Source organism: Ischnura elegans, chromosome 9 (genome assembly GCF_921293095.1).
Source record: "Ischnura elegans chromosome 9, ioIscEleg1.1, whole genome shotgun sequence".
In the NCBI taxonomy this organism is placed as follows: Eukaryota; Metazoa; Arthropoda; class Insecta; order Odonata; family Coenagrionidae; genus Ischnura; species Ischnura elegans.
This window is the reverse complement of record NC_060254.1, coordinates 109,415,703-109,435,887: the sequence shown is the minus strand read 5'-3', so window position 1 is coordinate 109,435,887 and position 20,185 is coordinate 109,415,703. Positions and strand designations below refer to the sequence as shown.

Below are 20,185 nucleotides of genomic sequence, written 5' to 3'. Positions count from 1 at the left end.
CCATGTTACATTGACAAGTACAAGTCTTTGATGGCTGCTAAACAAATCGCAAACTACAATCACACTAAACAAATGCTATCGCTGTGTAATGTAGGTCATAAGAAACGTTATTTTAAAGTAATTTCTCTATCCAATCAACTTAATTTCAAGTAAGTCTTTCCAAATCTCCCCTAACAATTCCCTTTCTTTCTTTTGGCAACCCAACATGTACAGAATTTGCATTCAGACGTTACAGCTGCATTTATTTTTGCTTAATGCTCATCTATGTAGTTATCTGGACCCATTTTCTTTCTACTTCCTTGTTCTGTCCATTGCGATTCCGGACCTTGACGTCTTGTGCAAGCACTCCAAGGATGTTGTGTTTTCAAGCAGCAGATAAAGTCATTTTTAAAGACAGAGATCTGAAGGAGTGACTGACTATATGGGCCTACTCTCTCAGTTTTAAAACATAATTCATCTAAAAAGTTTTCGTCGAGTATATATTAGTTAGGGGCCTTTTCATTCTAGTAGTTTTAAATAATTATACTTGTTCTCCATTCTGAGGAGATTGACGAGTCCTTTTCAGCGATGCAATGAAACCATGATCCATGCAGTAATTTATGGATGTAATTTGAGTCTATGTACCTAAAAACTACTATTGTATGATGTCCTATGGTGGCATGGTTCCGCATTTTAGATTTGGGAATTCTTAAATGTAACTCTCAGGCATTGTAACTGACAATGTCATGAAAAAAATATTTTCATCTGTATTCGGTAGGAAAATCGGGAAAGCTTTGCTGTCCTTACTATGATTTTTCTTTGTAGTCAAGGGTTGCAGATTGGATTTAATATTAATTGTGATTTAGGTTCTCACGTGCATTATTTCCTATAGGGTATTTTATAATAATATTGCATCTTATAAAAAAAATTTCTTCCTGTAGTCTAGATCAATGTTACCATATCAAATAACTTTCATAACTTTTTTGTTTCTATGAAAGGATGGCAAGGAATAGACCAAAGCTCAGTCTTTCTTTTGTTTGTTTTGTTTAATGTACTGAAATGCTTTATGAATATTTTTGAGAGGTGGAGGTGTATGAAAAATAGGCATTTGATGGCACATGAGTTGGAAATGGGAATCATTTTCGTAGTTATACTTACTGAAGGGGCTGTGTACGTAGCAATTCCAATAGGAACTCGCTGGACTTGACCCAGGTCTTCCGTTTCCACTGTCCAGTCTTTATGCGAAAGAAATACTTCAACTGTTGAATATTCTCCAATTCCGTATTTTAATGATCTTCCTCCAGTGAACCCTTCTGCAATACTTTCATCTGATCGTCCCCTCTTATCATCAATAATATCTTGGGGATAATTAATGTTGTCTCTGTGTTGGTTGGCAGCCACCCAAACATCGCAGACAACACCTCGAACGTCTCTCTGTGAATAAAAATATCTTTAGCATTAGAACGAGTGCTGCAAAAAATTTGTATAATCTATAGCAACACCAAATCAATGCCGTGAATCTCCTACAGTTTCGATTTTCCAGAAGTATATGCCCATAAGTGAGATATGTTCTTAAGTGAACTGAAGAGCGCTTTCTCATTTTTCCATGCACTGCACCTTACACATTCATAATCGTGAGGTTATGCTCAATTCTTGAGAAAAGAGGAGAAATTTATCTTTGTGCATCATTCAATTCTAAGCTTTGTTAATGACTGTTTTGTTATTGTAAATACTCTCATGTAGCTCTATGAAATCACACCAACATTCAGAGAAATGTTGCCTCACCAGTCCCCAGTATACAAAGTCTTCTCGGGCTGCGTGCTGTAGAAACTCCTGTGCATGACGAAGCCGTATCCTGGTGGTAGTGTCGATTTCTGATGATGATCCAGTGGAGAAGGTTGATGTCGACGCAGGTGCTGGCGCTGCATCTGGGGAATCTGTGGGAATGGGTCCAATGGAGCAGTTGCCAGTACGCTCGTTGATTCGGTATTGCACTCCAGTCTTGAAGTCATGTACGATTCTATAGCTGTCTCCAGGTGGTGGGAGATTAGTCTGAGGGAGAAATTTAGTGAATTAGTTTAACCAGCCATGCATTAACTACAACTTTTGTTGATTAGACTGTTATTTCCCAAATAATCAATGTGTTCCATGAGTTGCTGAAAATTTGCTGAGAAGTTGAATTGAATATACTTATGTATCTTGGTTCATGACGAATTGCTAATCTAGAGAAACCTGTGTCACTGTATTTGTACAAATCTTAGACAAACTTAAATCTATGACAATACCATTACTTAAGGGAACCAATAATGAATAATTATATTTAGACCTGTAATAAATTATTTTAACTAATACAAAAATATGGTACAGTTCAGTGTACCACTGTCTGTAAATTTGTGTAAAGAATCAGCTAAAAAATGAATCTTTGAATATCAAATGCTTTTCAACATTTATTGCTCAGCATAGGTTTCTCTGCTATGTATTTCAATTTTTATCGCACTCTTTCCAACTTTAAAATTGGCTTTCACTGCACTAGAGTCATCAAAAGAGACTATAGCCTCAAATCTGAGAAAATGCAGCACGAAATTTGTTTAGTTTTCTTTGGGTATTGACTTACTATGTATAAAAATCTTTCCTTCACGATGACATAGTAAGAGATACGTACATATTTCAATCAAATGCTTTTTGATTTTACCAATTCAAATTTCTCACTAATTCCAATTTCACTGAAAAATATCTAAGAAATCGAATTATTATAGTAAAACTCATTCAAATCACTCTGTTTTAAGACCTGGAATTGAGGTTTTGCTAAATATCGTATCAAGGGATACCAACGTAGATACATATTTTACAGTTTTTCATACAGTATTCTACAATAATAATGTAACTGATTCCATAGTAATACATAGTCAAATCCTAGCATTTGTAAATGAATTGACTCATTAAAAGTCTCAAGAGAAACTGCTTAAATTAATTGAAACATCACTTCTTGGATTAGTCTATGGTGGTTACAGCAATATGCGATGGAATCATCTTCCAACTCCAAGCACTATTAACCTTGGTGAAATTTCTTTGGGAATAAAGAAACTTGGAAAGTGTTACAATCTTAGAAGTTTCGCAGGATACTTGAATTTTGTGAATTATTTTAGGTGTTCGCATCATTTAGTGATGGAATATTTCTCGAGTTTTCCCCAGCTGCTATTGTAACAGTGCCTCATGGCTGGGCAGGCTACGCATTGGGAAACTCTGAGAAATTTTGCTACCAAGCTCTGTTTGTATTCCCAGTTTGGGGGAATTTTCTCATTGCAATGAATTTTTTTATAACTTATTTCCATTTTAATATCCCCTGCGGCCCTGGTAAAGGGTAAGTCAAATATAAATATGTATTTTTAAAAAGGTGGTTTCCATTTGAATTTTTTGACCTAAGCTCAACAAATCAATATTCAGTTCTCATCATCATTTGAATTAAGAAGTTACTATTAGCTGTTTTATAAATATTTTCGGTGACCGTATGCGGCGGCCCGTGTTCAGTGGATCCCTGTTTTTTTGTTGACTGGGAATGGAGAATCGAGGAAATCGCCTGTGAGCTTATGCTGCGTGCAGCAAGATTATGTATGTAAAGGTTGCATACCACTACAGGATATATGCTGATTTCAGCCATTTCTGCGGTCTCCAATGAATGCATGCTTAGCATAGCAATGCTGAAATCTGGGAAAACATTAGCTTTTCTAGGTGCTTTATTACATATAATTTCAACTGTCCGTGATGATATTGTTATTATATTGTAAAGGAAAATTCATCATCAGTCCGTTTTATGATGATCAATTTTATGAGCATTATCAAATTTTTTGGGGAATGAATTATGTAAACCACAATAATTGATTTTATGGATCAGTTTTTATTAATTTTATTTAGCTTTTTCCATGATGATGGCTTCGCTCGTCGGTAATAATTTTTAATTGCAGGATTTAATTCTGAGATGATCACATTATTTAATTTCATATTAATTAAAATGGTACACATTCAGCAAGATTGCCATTTTGAAGAGAACTTAACAGCAATAAAAATGGAGGAAATGGGATTGTAAAATGACAAATCAATCGGTGACAAATCATAACAACAAACCGATTCGGTGGCCACATCCTCTGTATTTTGCTAGTTTTTTTGGCCATTTTGCATTTAATGAGATGATGATTTATATTTAAGTTTTAAGTGCGCTCTACTGTAGTTTTGAGTCAGCATCTTGAGCTGTTGATTACATTTAAAGGTTGTTGCAGTCGAGCTACAGGGAAGGTCGAAACTTGGCCACTCTCGATTTTCGTGCGGGAAGGTCGTTGTGGTTGAGCCCTTGCTTCAGAATTAGGACTTGGGAGGGGGGGTGTGCGGAACTATAAAAGGCTAAAATATTCAGAAAACGTGGAAAGCTCTCTTGGAGGGCGGCCGCCGACGAAAATTTGCGTAGCATGTGCAAGGAACTTACGGTGGACCGTGGAAAGTTTTCGGGGCTGCTTTGGCGGCGGTGGGCTGACTTATTTATCGTGATCCTGCAGTCGTGGAGAGGATTTTCTTGATGAGTCAGACACCCTCTCGACCGGTGTCTCATTTTGTCGTCTTCGCCACGAATTACTCTTTAAAAAACTTTGTTTATCATGTTTGAAATATTTACTAGTAGACACTTTTTTGCGATAAGCTATATCTTCAGCATGAAAATTTAACCTCGACTCTTGTACCACTGCCTAAGCTAAAACTTCCAAATGCTAGCGTGCTCTTCAGGCAACTGATGCGCCATGAAATCAAGACAAAATGCGACGGGTCGTGCTGTAGTCCTAGTGCGGCCATTTGCAAGCTTTACTCTCTTGATACCGTCCACAAGTGGCTGAGACTGCAGGTTAATTAAAAATATAAAACTTTAAGGTCAAATACTTTAAATTTAAATATTAGAAATACTTGAGGAAATCAGACCAGTCGAGAGGGAGTAAATATCTTCTTAAGAGGACGCCTCAATGCGGTCGCATTTTGGATTTTTTCGTGACGTGTTGGGCGTTTAAAACATATTAGTTAGAAATGAGCTATCGTCTAGAAATTTTCTAGGGATATAGAGAAGAATTTTGTCAACATTTTCCAGTATCTCAGATTAGTAGTTTCGCACCTGGTAAAAGAACTAAAAAAATGAAACTGAATTGGGTGAAATGCTTTGATTTCAGGCAATTGCGGACAAGGTTCCACACTAAATATGCTGAAAAATTTTCAGGTGATAGCGTAAGTTAAAAATGAGTAGTTACTATAATTAGTAATCGCGAATATAAGTGCCCGTCCATCGGAGCTTGGATTTATGTTACCGCCACTTTGGGTGCAATTAAATCGGTTTCCAAAAATGTCCGCAGTGCAATGCGATCCATTTATTCTCAATATTTTCCGCGTAACATTCTTCACTGTGAGGAATAGCATTTAAAAGTTAAGAATATGATTAATCTCATCACCACAGGTAAAGATTTCGGTAGACAGTCGTAATTATGTTTTATTTTTCGGTGAAATTGGATCGCTCTGCCCGTCAGCGACGCGTGTGGCGACTTTTGGAAACCCATTTCAACGCTCGGTGGGTAACAACAAATGCAGAGGAGGAGTGGGGAATGCCCGTTTTTTTTTTACTGTGTATTCGCTGTCAGGCAGTGGCAGATTCAGATGGGGGCGTAGTGGGCGCGCGCCCCCCCTTGCGGGCCCGCCCGTATTACCAAACATTGCAGAACCACTTTTATTTTAACTTTTTTACATCATAAGATAGTATTTTCTTGTATATAAGTGCAATAAATTTAATAAAAATTTTCTCAAACTGTGCATGTGACTTGATTATTTTTTATTAGGATAAAATTGAAGGTAGCTCATGATATCTTCTGCGCCCCCCTTCGAGTTTTTTCTGTATCCTTACTGCGGAAGAAGAAGAAACTAAGAAGAAACTAGAAAGATAGGAATGGCGAAAGAAGTTTTCAAGAAGAAGAAGAGAGCATTGTGTAACAAGGCACTGGAATTAAAATTGAAGGAAGAGATTGGTGAAATGCTATGTGTGGAGTGTGTTTATGTATGGATGTGAGACTTGGACGATGGGGAAGAGAGACAGGGACAGGATTGAGGCGTTTGAGATGTGGGTTTGGAGGAAGATGGAGGGAATACGGTGGACGGATCGAGTTAGGAATGAGCAAGTGTTAAATAGGATAGATGAGAAAAGAACATTGATAGAAAAAATAAATCAAAGGAAGGGTTAGTGGCTGGGACATTTGATGAGAGGGAATGGAATTTTGAAAGTAGATTTGGAGGGAACGGTGGAAGGGATCAGAAGAAGGGGAAGGAGAAGGTTGAAGTTTATCGACAACGTAAAAATTGGAAGAAATGGAGACTTCAAGGAGATGGCCGGAGAGAAGGGAGACAGCATTGGCGCGGGGGACCTGCAGAACACCACAAGATGATGAATGCGGTGAGCAGTGACTTACCTGCAGTGGCAGTGAGACCGGGGGCTGTTGCTGGTAGATGGATGCGGGAGGGGCTGGCGGGGGTCGGGCGAGGAGGGGGAAGAGCAGTCGGTGGAGCTGCTGTTGCAGTCTGGGTCTCCACTCGAAGCTCACGAGGCTCTCGCCCAGGTCGTAGTGCTGCTCCTGGTACGACAGCAGCCTCGCGTTCTGCTGAGCGGAGGAGGAATTGGAATTAATCCACGCTCAGCCAGTTCCTCAGCATAACCACTGCCCCATTGCTAATCTACTAGTGTCATAGCGGGTTTCTAATCTTAGTCTAACTACGTGCTCACCAAATTCACTACTACTTCCACTACCACCATTGAAACATGGTGTCGAACGAGTTAGTGCTTGACCACGTTCAGAAACGAAGACGAAGTCACCTGCTATATATCTGAATTTTTTAACTCTTCGAATGTGCTTGGCTTAACACCGTGTATTTTACATCTGAAGTTTGGCTCGGTGACCATGATACTTCGAAGCCTAATCCAACCAAAACTATGCTGTGAAACGCGTTTGGTGATTAAAAAACTGATAATCAATGTGATTCACGCGACTATTCTCAGAGGAAAATTCAAAGATTGGGAAGTTCTCATTCCGAGGATTCCCATGATTCCAACCAGTATGCTCTTTGAGTTAACACGAATTCAAATGCCAATTCGTGTTGCATTCGCGATGACGATTATCAAATCACAAGGTGAGTGTTTGTGCTCTGAATCTAGAGACGCCATGTTTTTCTCATGGTCATACGTTACATGTTCACGTGATGGTAAACCATCCGCTTTATTTGTTCTTCCGCCTGATAACGAAACCAAAACTGCTGTATATCAGAAGGTACTTGGCTCAAGGGAGTATAGACGAATGTGTGGGGTAGACCACATATACGCAAATGTGTCTGAATGAAATTATACATGAAGGATTGTGTAGGGCAGACGTTTACACAGCTGGCACTGGGGCAGGTTTACGCAGTGAACTTTTCCGAACCGAGTTATATCTAGCGCGCCACAAGTCCGGGCGTATTAACGCTGTTCTCTAGTGGCTATTTTTCACGAGATATCGAGCGTCAGTCAAGCATTGGTCCAGCGTTGCGTAAACTTGCCCCAAGAACGGGGCAAGACTTGGACCTAAAAAATTTTTTTACGAGATAATATGAAAATAGGCCAGCAACTGAATGTATAAAATTCGGACTTTATCAACTGCTTGACAAAAACCACAATGTCTAAAATTTCCTAAGTTGGGACATAAAAATTAGAGAATTCATTGAAACAAATCCGCGTTTGCGTGACCCGGCGCAATGTGTAGATTGAATGAAGAAAATATGTTTCTAACGAGCCATTTTAATGCTCATTGTTGTAGTTTCGTTGACTTTATTTCGTAATTTATTATAATAAGTCAAAAATTATTAAAATCGGCAGTGTATCTCTTTCTGATTTCTAAATGGTGTAACTATAATGATTCATTGATTGCTAGGCGGTACAGCGTAGGTCGGGTCAGCTAGCATGGCAGTAAAAAAATAATGAGTAGATAAATTCATTTTACGAATAAAATTTGGATGTTTGGGTTTATATCAGCACAATTCACGTGAGCTGCAGGCGAGTATCATCCTTCATTTTTTTCGTTGTATATTTTTTAAAGTCGCTAGATATTTCTCTCGGCAATGTTGCATATGGTAAGGATTAAGTTTCATAATTTATCTTCATTGCGTACGGAATTTTGGGGATCGATCTGTTCTGTGAGATTGGCTATTGAAGAGTCTTAATATAACTAAATATTTAATCTTATCACCTTTTCCTAACGTGAGGAATGGGAGTGCGAATAACGCCGTTAAGTGAGATGAGATATACTTATTAGTGATTATTAGAGATGCGTGAAAATCGCAAATGCCTTAAATAGATGCGACGTGCGCAAATAAATGCGACATAGATGCGATGACTGGACTTTTATGATATTTTTACGCAAATTTGCCTTTCGTACATTTTGTGACGAAATTATTTTAAATGCTCCGCCGACACTCACCGATTAAAGCATGTGAGCGACTGGCCAGCTGCTAGTTGGCTGGGACTATACGTGGCCAAACACTACTAGTGGGCGCGGGCAAGCTACACCTCCGCCTCTATATGTCTTATTCCTGGTATGGTATGGCATTTGGAGGAGGCGACCGACAGCTGAGGTCATTTGCGCCATGAGGAAAGGGGTAGGTAAGGAAGGGTGGAGAGAAACCCGGCGTCGGCATAAGCCTGCTCTTAACGAAGGGGACCACGGCTTAACGTCCCATCCGACGGACGGATTATTGTGCTTGAAATGTCCTCCACACTTCATTCAAGCAGGGAACGGGCAATCATCGAAAATTCTCTGCCACTGCCGGGATTTGAACCCGAGCCCGCCGGGTGGGAAGCCAACACTCTTATTCCATAATTTATTACTGTTCTACAACATAATTATTTAAAATATTCTGTATTTTGTCATATAACTGTGTTTCTCTACATTTCATCGTCATCTAATTCATTATGTAAATAAAAAATAGACGCTACAAAATGCGATAAACTTTTATTGAAAGTGCGACAAAATAAAAATGAAAGTGCGATTTTCATGTATCTCTGATGATTATATCTTAGAATTTTTGTGTCTTGATCTGGTCACACGAATATGCGAAAATTTTTAAGCACCTCTATATCTGGGGTCATTAGTGTCTCCTGCCAGCTTATCAGAGCCCTGCAGCTATTAATTATCAAATCTGTGATCACTACTCCAATTCAGTTGGAGCCATCTTAAACTTCAACTAATGTGCGCATGGAAATATTACTCAACTGTTTGAAATTAATCATGACTTCAATATATGTGCATGTTTTCATAATGTCGGTTATACTACGTTTTTATTCATGGCGGTATGAGTAATTAGTGTTGGGTCGATGATTCGATTTTTTAAAGAGTGGCGATGGAAGGCTTGAGTTCAACAGGTGGACTGTTCCATGTCTGTTTTACGCTCACACACAGTCATTTACGTTTTGTTTTGTGGCTTTTTTTCATATTCTAAGCTGTCGTCTGACGAACGAGCAGCTGCTTCGGAAAGGCGCAAAAAATGCGATGTCTCGCAAAAAATGTTTTCGTATCGAGTCAAAACATTAATGTAGATCTTAAATAATATATAAAATGACCAGAATGAATTGATGTCGACAGCGGCCCGTTGATTTTAATGCAGTCAGCTTTTATAATGGAAAACATACTTTAAGTAAATTTATTCCATTCGTAACAAAGGTAATGCTGTTGGAACTTTCATTATGGACGTTAGGATAGCCCTTATGTAGCCGTTGTGAATGCGGCTTTTTTTTACCAAATTGTGTAATTTTAACATTCGTCTGTGGTGTAAGCACACCGTTGCATTTTTTGATTCGTTAAAAAGATTATAATGTGAGCGTGGTAAGAAAGAAATCCCAGTGGTCTTCGTCTTTGCTGTTGACCGTGAACATGTGAGTTTTCATTCCAAATTCGAGGGCGTTATTCCCAAATGGTATCGGTTCAGCTATCTGAAACTAGGCTCAACATTGTTAAGTGTCAGTTTGACTTGTCTATTTGGGAATTCGTGTCTGCAACTCTTTCTTCTTCCCAGGTTGAGTGATGGTCACTGGCGCGAGTGAAAAACTTCACAAACGTGAGTGCATGCGTGCTCAAGGCCAACGTGAGTCTGCTAAGTGAGTGAGTAAACTAGTACGTGTGTGCGTGGTCTTCTGTTTCCTACTCTATTTTTGTAGCATTTACCACTTTGAATTCTTGGCCACTCTTCCAGACCTCAACTCACCCAGTTCATAGAAGGTACTTGGGTGGTAATTTAATTTCTTTCAGTTTTATAGTACTATTATTTACCCGTCGATCGATGGCCTTCCTCAAGTTATGGGTGTCGCTGTGTTTGTGTTTTTTACTTCTTTAATGCGATCTGTTGTTTTGTCTTAGATAGCGACTATTGCTGCGAAGCGGTTAGCGTTGCGAAGCAGATTACTGAAAACATTAAAATATTAAGTGGTGAAAGGCGCTGAAAGTAATTAATTCACAATCGTTGAAAGTCCATTACGCACCAGGAATCAAGAGTTATATAAAGCAGTATAGCATATGTATGCCAAGGGGAAGACAAGGGTGTTGGTGTACATCAACCACTTTTTAAGTTTTCTTCCAGGGTGTTTGTAATTTTGAATTATGAAACTATGTTAATAATTTTTCTACTGGTTAAACTAGCAATGCAATTTATTGTATAAACTGTTTTGTAATTTTATAATAATTGAGGAATTATTTCAGTTTTGTGCATGCATCTATGAGGGCTGTTCAAGAATTAAGACATGTTTATTAATTAAAATGATCGATATGTCGATCAATTCATAACATAAATCATACCGTCGAACCAACTTGATAACTTTGTGTTTACCAATTAATGGTAACTAGGAGCTACCTTTTCTATATTCAGGGCTGTTACTGGTCAGGGGACTAGAGGAAAAGCCAGAGAATCTCGTCCATGGCGTTTTAGAATGTCATGATACGCGAATATAAAGACCCGCCGCGCTGTTGGCTGGCTGATCGCTTGTGCCTTTGACACGAAAAGATGAGGTAAATTTGCCTATGAAAATAAGTTAATGTGAGGTAGAACCATTTTACTCGTTGCTTTGCGAAAATAACTATTTTAATGATATTATAAACGCATTATAAAGCAGAGTTCCCTCTAAACCGTGAATAAGCCACGAATTTCGTGTACCGTGAAAAAACCTGGAAATAGCCGTGAAATTCGTCGTAAAACCTTGAAAACATCTCAAACTTGATTGCAGATCTACGATTGACGGATAAAAAGGAAAATCGTTTCGTCGATCATATTTCAAAGTCAATCAATTTCAGACACTCTCCACGAATTTATCTGCACACGTAATATTCGAAGCGCAAATATTGGTCCGTGTGCCATGACGAGGCACAGACCTTAAGGCTGTGATTGGAAGACCGTTAACCAAAGTGATCAATTAGCCCTGGCGAGAAATCAGACACCTCTTCACTTCCCTGTCACCCTCCACTTTCCCACTCACAATCTTTAGCCGGCCCTAAATTTTGCTAACGATAGGCGACGTCACGAGATAATAGAACTTTCGTTGCTGCGTTTTGCATTCCTGGCGTTTATCGCGTTTGCTATATTTTTAGTTAGCGTGCGGCCAGTGATTTTTATGTGATCAATATTTCTTCCTAAAATTTACTATCAAAAGACCGTGAATTTTATAATTTGGTTCGAGTGGGAGCTGTGTAAAGCATTAATTATACTTACTAGAAACGCATTCATTATGTTTCCAAATAAAAATGAATCAAAACAGAATTTTTTAAAATTATCCGTCCACTTAAGTGGCGGTTGGTCTTGTCAGGATAGGCGTCGATTTACTCTGTGAATACTATCAGTCCGTGTGCATCAAATTAATTACCTTTTCCGCGCATGAAAAGATCTTCCCAGGCCACCCCTTTGCCCGCAGACCGTATTTTAGAGACCAGTGGTGCACAATATGGTAGGTCATGTCGTTCTCTGGTGTCGGTGTTAAATTTTGACTTATTAGCTTGTTCCCAAGTGCCTATGTGGCAATAGCGTGGAAAAATAGTATGAAGTGACATATGAGATAATCACAGGAAGAAGTTAGTCAATGCATCGCGGTCTTCAAATTCATTTAAGAACTTGCTCTCCGAACAGCCATCATAGATAGAGCTGATACCGATTATCTTGAAATTTGGCATTTTTGTTTCTTAAGGAACAGTTTCTGTCTCTCTACTTTTGATCTATGTTATTTGATATGATATTTGTTTTTGAGCGCTCAAACCGTTCACCGAGTGAGTGTTCAATTACTTTGTTTTTCAGTGCTTTCCCCATCTTCAGGTGGTGGGCAGTGCTTACGTGCACAATGGTTTCCATGGTGAGGGAGAATTGGTCCGAGAGCTGTGGCATCCGACGTCGCGAGGAGGCTTCGATCGGGGGGCAGAAGACCCCTGGGGGCGGAACGAAGGGGGAGCCCACCCTGTACAGGCTCCCTCCGCCTCCACCGCCTCCACCCCCGCCTCCTCCGCCCCCCACCTTGAAGTTCACCACGTTGTACACCAGGTGGATGTAAGTGTTGGGGAACCCGAACCTCTTCCCTAAACGAGAAAAGAAGAAGAGATGATGAGACGACATCGCTCATTGGTGAGGTCCACTGTTTTGTATTAGTACATGCGATTTGGTTCTCTTGAGTCTTTTGTTCAGATTGATGTCCATCGTTTATTTAAAACAAATATTGCCTAGTTGCTGAAGAAAATAATTATGAATAGAGATGATAATGATGTACGATGCCTAAATCGCAATTAAATTTCACTAAGACGGAATGCTTAACTGCCCGCGAATATTATCTTCTGTTGAGCTTGATTTTTATAAAATTTTCCTGATTATCAACAAAGTGACATTATCGTGTGGTTAGTGCTCTTTTTCCGAGTTATTTTTAGAATCAAACGCTATTCGTTCATATCTGGGTCATGGTTAAGTCTGTGACAGTTTCATTAGCCTTCTGCTAGTTGAGCCATCCCCTACTATTGGTGTCTAAAATTTTATGTCTGACTGTTGAAAGTTACTTCTCTCATGGTGGTCTATCGAAATTCATCATATCCGAGTTGAAAATTATAATTAAAAAGGTATATCATGTCAACTCTGTAAATTTGAATTTGACCCTCTGTAGCAGAAGGAAATCGACCAATGTTTTGTTTTTTCTTTTTTTTTGTGATTTGTTAGCGGAACCTTTGTGGCTTCTCATTTCACGTTGTGTCTGGGAAATATTTATTCGTATTTTTTTTTAAATGGCCGTCCAAGCTGTGCGTCATATCGGTTCAAACCATGACATTTCCTGAGCTGCGAAAGCGGAAATTGGGGTGCCGTGTGTGAAGTGCGCCACAATGCCACGGGACGCTGGGATTTTCTGCATTTTGCGAGGGAGAGATGGAATTTCGTGGCAATCCGGAGGAAACTGCGGTGGTGAAGGATGATTTCGCTGGACATTTATTTCAAAAAATACCTGCTGGCCGCCTGGCGACCGATCGTGGGCTTGACACGAAATTCATTCGGCTGCAAGCTGACAGGCAGATTTCCCCTTCAGAAAATAACAGATGAGCAAATGACAGTATTTTGAGTGCAGAAAATGGTTGCGTGTTTCATGTTGAGATGGAGCGGGGTAACAAAGTGTCAACGTAGTGCATACACACTCAAAGTTCTGCTGTAAAATTTTATTCTTACCTTTGGTAATTCATTAATTATATTCAACTTCGTTTGCAATGGTCTCGGATCTTTTCATAGGACCTTCGATTGTAGCATTTAGAGTTAACATTAATTTATTCTCACTGCTATGGTTTTTCGACATCCTGGCCCTTGATATGCCGATCTAGCATTTATAGGTTGTCTCTTAATCCATGGTGCTCCTGAAGGTGAGTTAGCCCCCAGCCCTCTTAACGTTACGATTAAGAATTCTCTATCATACGAATACTAATGGTTTCGCATACAGAAAAAATATTGAAAATAATTCAAGTTTATCTTCAGAAATCGCGCTTCATGTGTGTGTCCCCAGTACGTAGTACCCAGTAGTATTGGTAGTAGGAGTAGTAGTAGTAATAGTAGGTGATTTACCTCCAAAAGCGGCCGTAACTACACTGGCGCGCGACTGCATGACGCTTGTTTACCGTTGCGATGCCCACATGTATTAATGTATCCATTGTTAATTTCTCCCACGCAAAGGCGTAAAGATGTATCATATTCGTATGTTTTCGCAGAGAATTATTCTAAGGAAGAAAACCATCGGAAAATTTAATCTTATAGATATTTCATTTGACGTTATTTGAATATAACGGTATATTTTACACCACTCGCCTGGCTTTGTGTATCATCTTAGGTTAGCTGTGTATTGTAAAAGGCGTCCGACAAGGTGTTTGGCCGGTGCTTATGGTTTTTGTTGGACAGGTAAATACTAATATATCAGTCTTAGGAAGTTATTTTTATCCGGCTACTTAATTTTTTAATGTCATTTTGTTTATCTTCAGACGTTACTTCTGTTTTAACATGTCGTGGTATCTTATTTCATACCTTTTTACATTTACCTTCTCATGCACCTAATAACACCCTGATCTAGTGACAATCAAGAAGATCAGATATCATATTTCTTCCTTAACGATTTGGGGCCTACAGGTGCCACCAAGTGCAACTCAGTAAAAACGCGCGTCCCTTTCTCCCCTGCCAACACGATGAATTTAATTTGTATCTGATGACGAGCAGAGGAGTGCTACACATTTTCGGTAATTTTCCGTGTTAGTAATCAAATCTCTTGGACCTAATTCATATTTAGTGATGAGTATCGTGTCCACTCGAAAATGCTCTCATTTTCTCCGCGTTCCTCTTGATTCCCTGCAAAGAGGAGAAATTCCCTCAAGCGGTGAGAATATTGGCTCCAAGAACCCTTGCCCCTCTTCCTTGCGATAGCTCGAAGGCTATTATGCTGGTGCTTGCTGTATGCTGCGTTATCCGCGTCCCGTTGTATTGAATAATATCGAATGGAATATGGGCTGTATTGCGTTACAGTATTCTCCTGGGAAAACATCCTTTATTTGTGCAGAGCGTAGCTGATTGTATAAGCTTAGGGGAGCATGTTTATGGATGGTAGACTGTGGCTCCAGGGATGGATCCCTTAAAAATAAGCTATTGCTCTGTCGAGGGAGGTATAGGTCGGAGTTGGATCGGCCTTTCTCTAGGGGATGCGTTTTCTATGGGTTCGGAGCCACTTTGTGCTGATTCGAGACATATCTATTATGTATGCATTAACTTTGCAGGTGACCAATGCTCTCAGGTTGATAGATGGTGCTGCTATATGTGTTGTATTCATCTTTTTCCTTTAGAGAAAAATTACCCCTCAGTAAGAGTAACTTTTAGCTCAAAGCGCGAAGTGTGTGGGAAATACAATATTTTTTCAATGTTTCGTATTTTTTTCATAGTGATACTTTCGAAGAGATCACAATGAGCTAGCTCTTTATGCATGATGTGTAAATAATTTTGGTAAATAATGCATGTGAAAATGGTTTTTTCTCAGTGCTGTATTTATTCATTTATTAAATAGAAAAACGTTGAATTACACAAATATATTTGATGCACTATAGGTTTCTGTCTCTTCAGCCCATTTTCAAGCTTAGAATATGGAAAAAATTTATTTCAGACATCCTTCTCTTGAAAATGACCTGAAGTGCCCAAAACCGAGTCTTTAATATATACGCGGAATGGAGCATTTTAATTGCCTAAATTTCATTACGATTTCGTCTAGTGAACTGGCCTACAGTTGACTTTTCTGTATTTTCATGTTGAGTCGTCACGAAGGCGTTATTGAACCAGCATATATCAGCAGATGGCGATTTCAGCGCAGAGATGTGCAAAGAGTTGGTAAAGAGACGAACGAGGCTTTGAGAACGGTCGAGAAGAGAGCATTTTCAGGAATATATGGAAGAAGAATCAAATGTAAAATGAAGTGAGGCATATTAAGCTGTGAACGATTTAGACTCTTTGCCTTCGGTAATAAGCTAATGCACCTGGGTAAATAGTGGCATAAAATGGTTTCCTTGTCGTCAGGATTGTGTCTTTTCTTCCTTCATTTTTTCGACGAAGAAACACAATTTCATTACCTTAAGGTTTCGTTTGTCTCGTTGGTAAATTTTTTCGGAAGGCTTCTTCACTCTCTATTCTCAGGTAATCCTATTATAATTTTAAAATTATAGGAAATTATTTTTCATTTGATTCTTAAGCAATCATTATATACTAAATACTTTGTAATACTTTAAACATTGCAGTAAGGGGAAAGTAACATAGTATGTGTATAACACCTCAAAATCTGGTCTTCGTTGTAAAAGGTAATGGGAAGGCCTTCCTAAATATAACCAGTTTTTTTTTGCAGGCTTGGCGAGATAGTCTTATTGTTAGTGATTATCGTTAGGAGGCAGGCGAGTCATAAGGCCTGATTGCACTGCACGTTGGCATGCACACATTAATGCTTAAACGCATGGTCGCCAGAATTCATCGGCAAATTTTTTAGAATCAAGAAACGCAAACTAGATTTTTTAGGTTCATGCATTCGTACAATCTCCAGTCCGTGAGAAGCATTGACGTAAATGTATATTCATGAACTCATTCCAGCTAATGAATCGTGTCGTGTTTCTACTTTTTCGTAGAGATGGGTAAGGGACGAAGTATTTATTTCTTGCGCTTTTCATCGATAGCACCATTAAAATTGTCTACTTTCTTAGAAGTTATGTCCTTGAAGCCTTCCAAAAGTTTTTATTTTTAATCCGTGGTTCTCATTTGAAAGTGGCTCTTACTCCCTCGTTTTCTTTGTCTTGTTTTTTTCCGTATCCTTTTTGATGGGAGGTTGATGGCGTTCCTTTGCCCATAAGAACCATCTGTTAAGGAGACCTATTTTATGTTCCATAACATGCTTTCCATATCCGGATATTAAAATCGCGTTCTATTTTATCTGTGGTCGGATAATTCACTTTTCATTTGCTTCTAGCCGATTTAGTGCCAAATTATGTTTTTCTCACTTATGATTAACTTTGGCTGATTAAATGAATAAAACTTTCGCGGTCCATATGTGAATAATTAAGAACTTTTGGGTTAGCCCGCGTTGTAAAGTTACGACGTTTTTTCTCCTTTTCCGAGAACCACTTCGGGGCTAATGTGACATTTGCGCATCAGCATTCGAAGTCTCACATCAGCCCTCAAGAGGTCTCCAACAGAGGAGAGGAAACGTTCGCCTTAGACCTCAAAGCGCTGGTCAACCTAAAATAGTTAATTATTGGGCTAACAATCTTTGAGATATGTATAAATATTTAGGTGCATAAAGTCGAGTCTTATTATACAGGAACATAATTATACCAGGTAGTTATTACCGTGGCAGATATAAAAAAACACGTCCTTTTAGAGAGATTAGAAATCTCTGAGCAGCTACAAAATAATTTGTACCTTCGTAGTATACAAGATATGGAAAAAAACACTTTCAAAGTGATAGTAGCTCAAGAATTTTATCAGATAGCGCGTAATTTAAGTAAAATTACGACAGGAAACGAAATTAAGGTAAAAATTAAAAGATGGTTGATTAAATAGTGATATTGTTCAAAATAAAGAAAATTGTAAGGAGTAGAAAAACGAATAAATTTACAAATATTGTCAACGAATGAGAAGTTTAACTTTATATTTTATGGTATATTGCTATCGTATATTTGATTGTATACTGAATATTGGAATGGAGCACCGTGTATAAAAATAATCATATATTTGAATGATGCCATGTACTGAATAGCCCTTAGAAGTGTAACTCAGATTCATTTTATTTCAAATGTATCAATATCTCGTATTTTATGTGTTAATAAAGACTTATTATATTTTGTCCTTATATCAGTAAGTATTAAATTAAAATATAATATCGATGGCTAAGTTTTAACAACACGTATCTCAAAAATAGCAGATTTTCAGGAGAGCAAAAAAAAAAACGATTAATATTTGTTACTTGCACACTGAAATTAAAAACCAAAAGTTCATAAAATTGAAAAAGATGCATTCATTTGCAAACAAAGAGTTGTTTTTTGCTTGTATTTTATTAAAAAAAATGTTATTACGCTTTTTTTAAGATACCCGTCTCAAACCGGCCGAATTTGAGATACGTGTTGTTAGATCTTAGCCATCGATATATTTTTGGGAAAACTGATGACACTCGATAAAAGTTAAGTGCACCAAAATGTAGGCATGGAATGTTTTGGCCTGCCTTAATGTCGCAAATGAAGTCATAATGAGGAAAGACGTGAGTGTGTGCTACTCACCGCTGCCGTCGATGGTGAGCGTGGCTGGCATGAGGGGGTGTCCCTCTGTCTTGACGTACGTGGCTTCGACCCTCACGCTGTTGTTGGAACCCCCGCTGCTGCCCCTTCGCCACGTGACCAGCCCCACCGACCCCACCCCCACCTCCTGCACCGTGGTCGCCTCCTCCTCCTCCTCCTCCTCCCTCCGCCTCTCCTCCGCCGCCTCCTCGTCTTCGTCGGAGGCGTTCCTGCCGCCGCCGCCGCCCCCACCCCTCTCGCCCCCGCCTCCTCCTTCCCTGCCCCCTCCGCCCCCTCCGACCACCCCGTCGTCCAGCTCGTCCTCTTCGCCCGCCTCCTCGTCGTCCACGTCCTCGCTGACCTCCGCGACTCCAGGGCCCCTGCTTCCCGAGCGGAGGAAGTCGAGCGCCGCGGCGAAGCGCACGTAGGACTCGCCGCAGTCGCGACCCCGCTCATCGCAGAAGCAGTGGCTGGGCAGCAGCGTCGAGATCCTGCACCGGACGCCTTCGGAGGGAGAGAGAGAGGACATTTTAAAATTGCGATGAAATTGGTGGAAAATGACAGGAAAATCCGATTGATAATTAACCCTTTGACTGCCAACCGATTTTCTAGGTAATGTGCCAAAAGTGCCGAGGCATTTTAGCTGATTTTGCAGTAGGTTAGGGGAAAAAGTTAGGTCCCAAAAACAAGTAATGGTATAAGTTCAAAAATTTTAGGAAATCTTTATTATATGTGGTACCTTTTTATTATATTATTTGACGATTTTTTGTTATATGAGTTAATTTGTATAATTTGAAGAAAATAGTTAATGTTAAAATAAAATGAATATTGACAATTGTATGATTAGTTAATTATCAGCATCTAAGAGTGACATTGCATGAGGAGCGCGATAGCTCTCCCCGGCACTCTAAGGGTTAAAAAAGGAAGATATACTATATGTATCTCCGAATCGATTTACTCGGCAATCATCTTTGGTTCAGAGACATGCATGACTGCCAAGTCAATCGAAAAAACACTTCTGGAGATTTTTTTCGAAATTAATGGGTCATTCGGATTTTTCTGTCTTCGGACGTTTTCATTTCTTCAGTAACTAAACTGCTTCATTTAATGAAATGGATTGGTTGAAGCTGTGTTTTCTGTCGGTACAATTTGATCATTTCCGCGAAAGTTTTTGCCCTGGGTGTGTGGTATAAATGAGTGTTGTATAGTTGTGTAGAATCGTCTAATCTACATCATTCACATCTCTCATCAATTTTTTTGAGTATCCTCTATAATACTTCTTTATTTATCCCTTTGGTTTGTATCTTTTTTTTCATTGTTTACTTTGCTGTGCGGGCCAACGTGCTGTAAATGTACTAGCATGTTGATCGAAATATGGAAAATTTCTGAACGAGATTATTTGAATCCTCTCGCTGGATATACGCTCCCTAAAAAAGGACAACCTAGTCTGGAGAGTAAATCTCCTCGTGCCAAATTCTTGCCAAATGGTCCAACGGGAAGCTCATAACGAAAAGGTACACAGAACAGCAATTACTGGAATCCCGAAGCCAGATGGATCTCGATCAATTTCACAGCTTTGGCATCTGAGCGATGTGGCGACCTCGGCTTCCGCGCTCAGAGTAATTGGGTTTTCTAAGACCCCCACAACCCCACACCCCTCGGGTGACGTTTGTATGCATTATTGAGTGGAATCGTAAATTGAAATGCACGCAAAACGGGGCTCAGAAATGTATCTTTAAGTCTTATCCATTATTCCCCACCATTAGTATTTTAACGAATGTGTCTTATTTCGGTTAAAGGGAACCATGAAAATATTAAAGCTTCGTTCTTGATGACTC

At 39.3% G+C, this 20,185-nt stretch overlaps 1 protein-coding gene across 1 annotated transcript in view; it reads right to left on the bottom strand.

Moving 5' to 3' along the window:
* The window catches only part of LOC124165035, a 138,684-nt gene that overhangs the window by 11,877 nt on the left and 106,622 nt on the right, over nt 1–20,185 (bottom strand). Inside the window, exons 5-9 of the mRNA XM_046542273.1 lie at nt 18,351–18,851; nt 12,382–12,620; nt 6,462–6,650; nt 1,765–2,031; nt 1,138–1,413 (exon numbers count right to left, since the gene is read on the bottom strand). Of these exons, the coding sequence (XP_046398229.1) occupies nt 1,138–1,413; nt 1,765–2,031; nt 6,462–6,650; nt 12,382–12,620; nt 18,351–18,851 (1,472 nt within the window). The remainder of the gene's footprint in view (nt 1–1,137; nt 1,414–1,764; nt 2,032–6,461; nt 6,651–12,381; nt 12,621–18,350; nt 18,852–20,185) is intronic.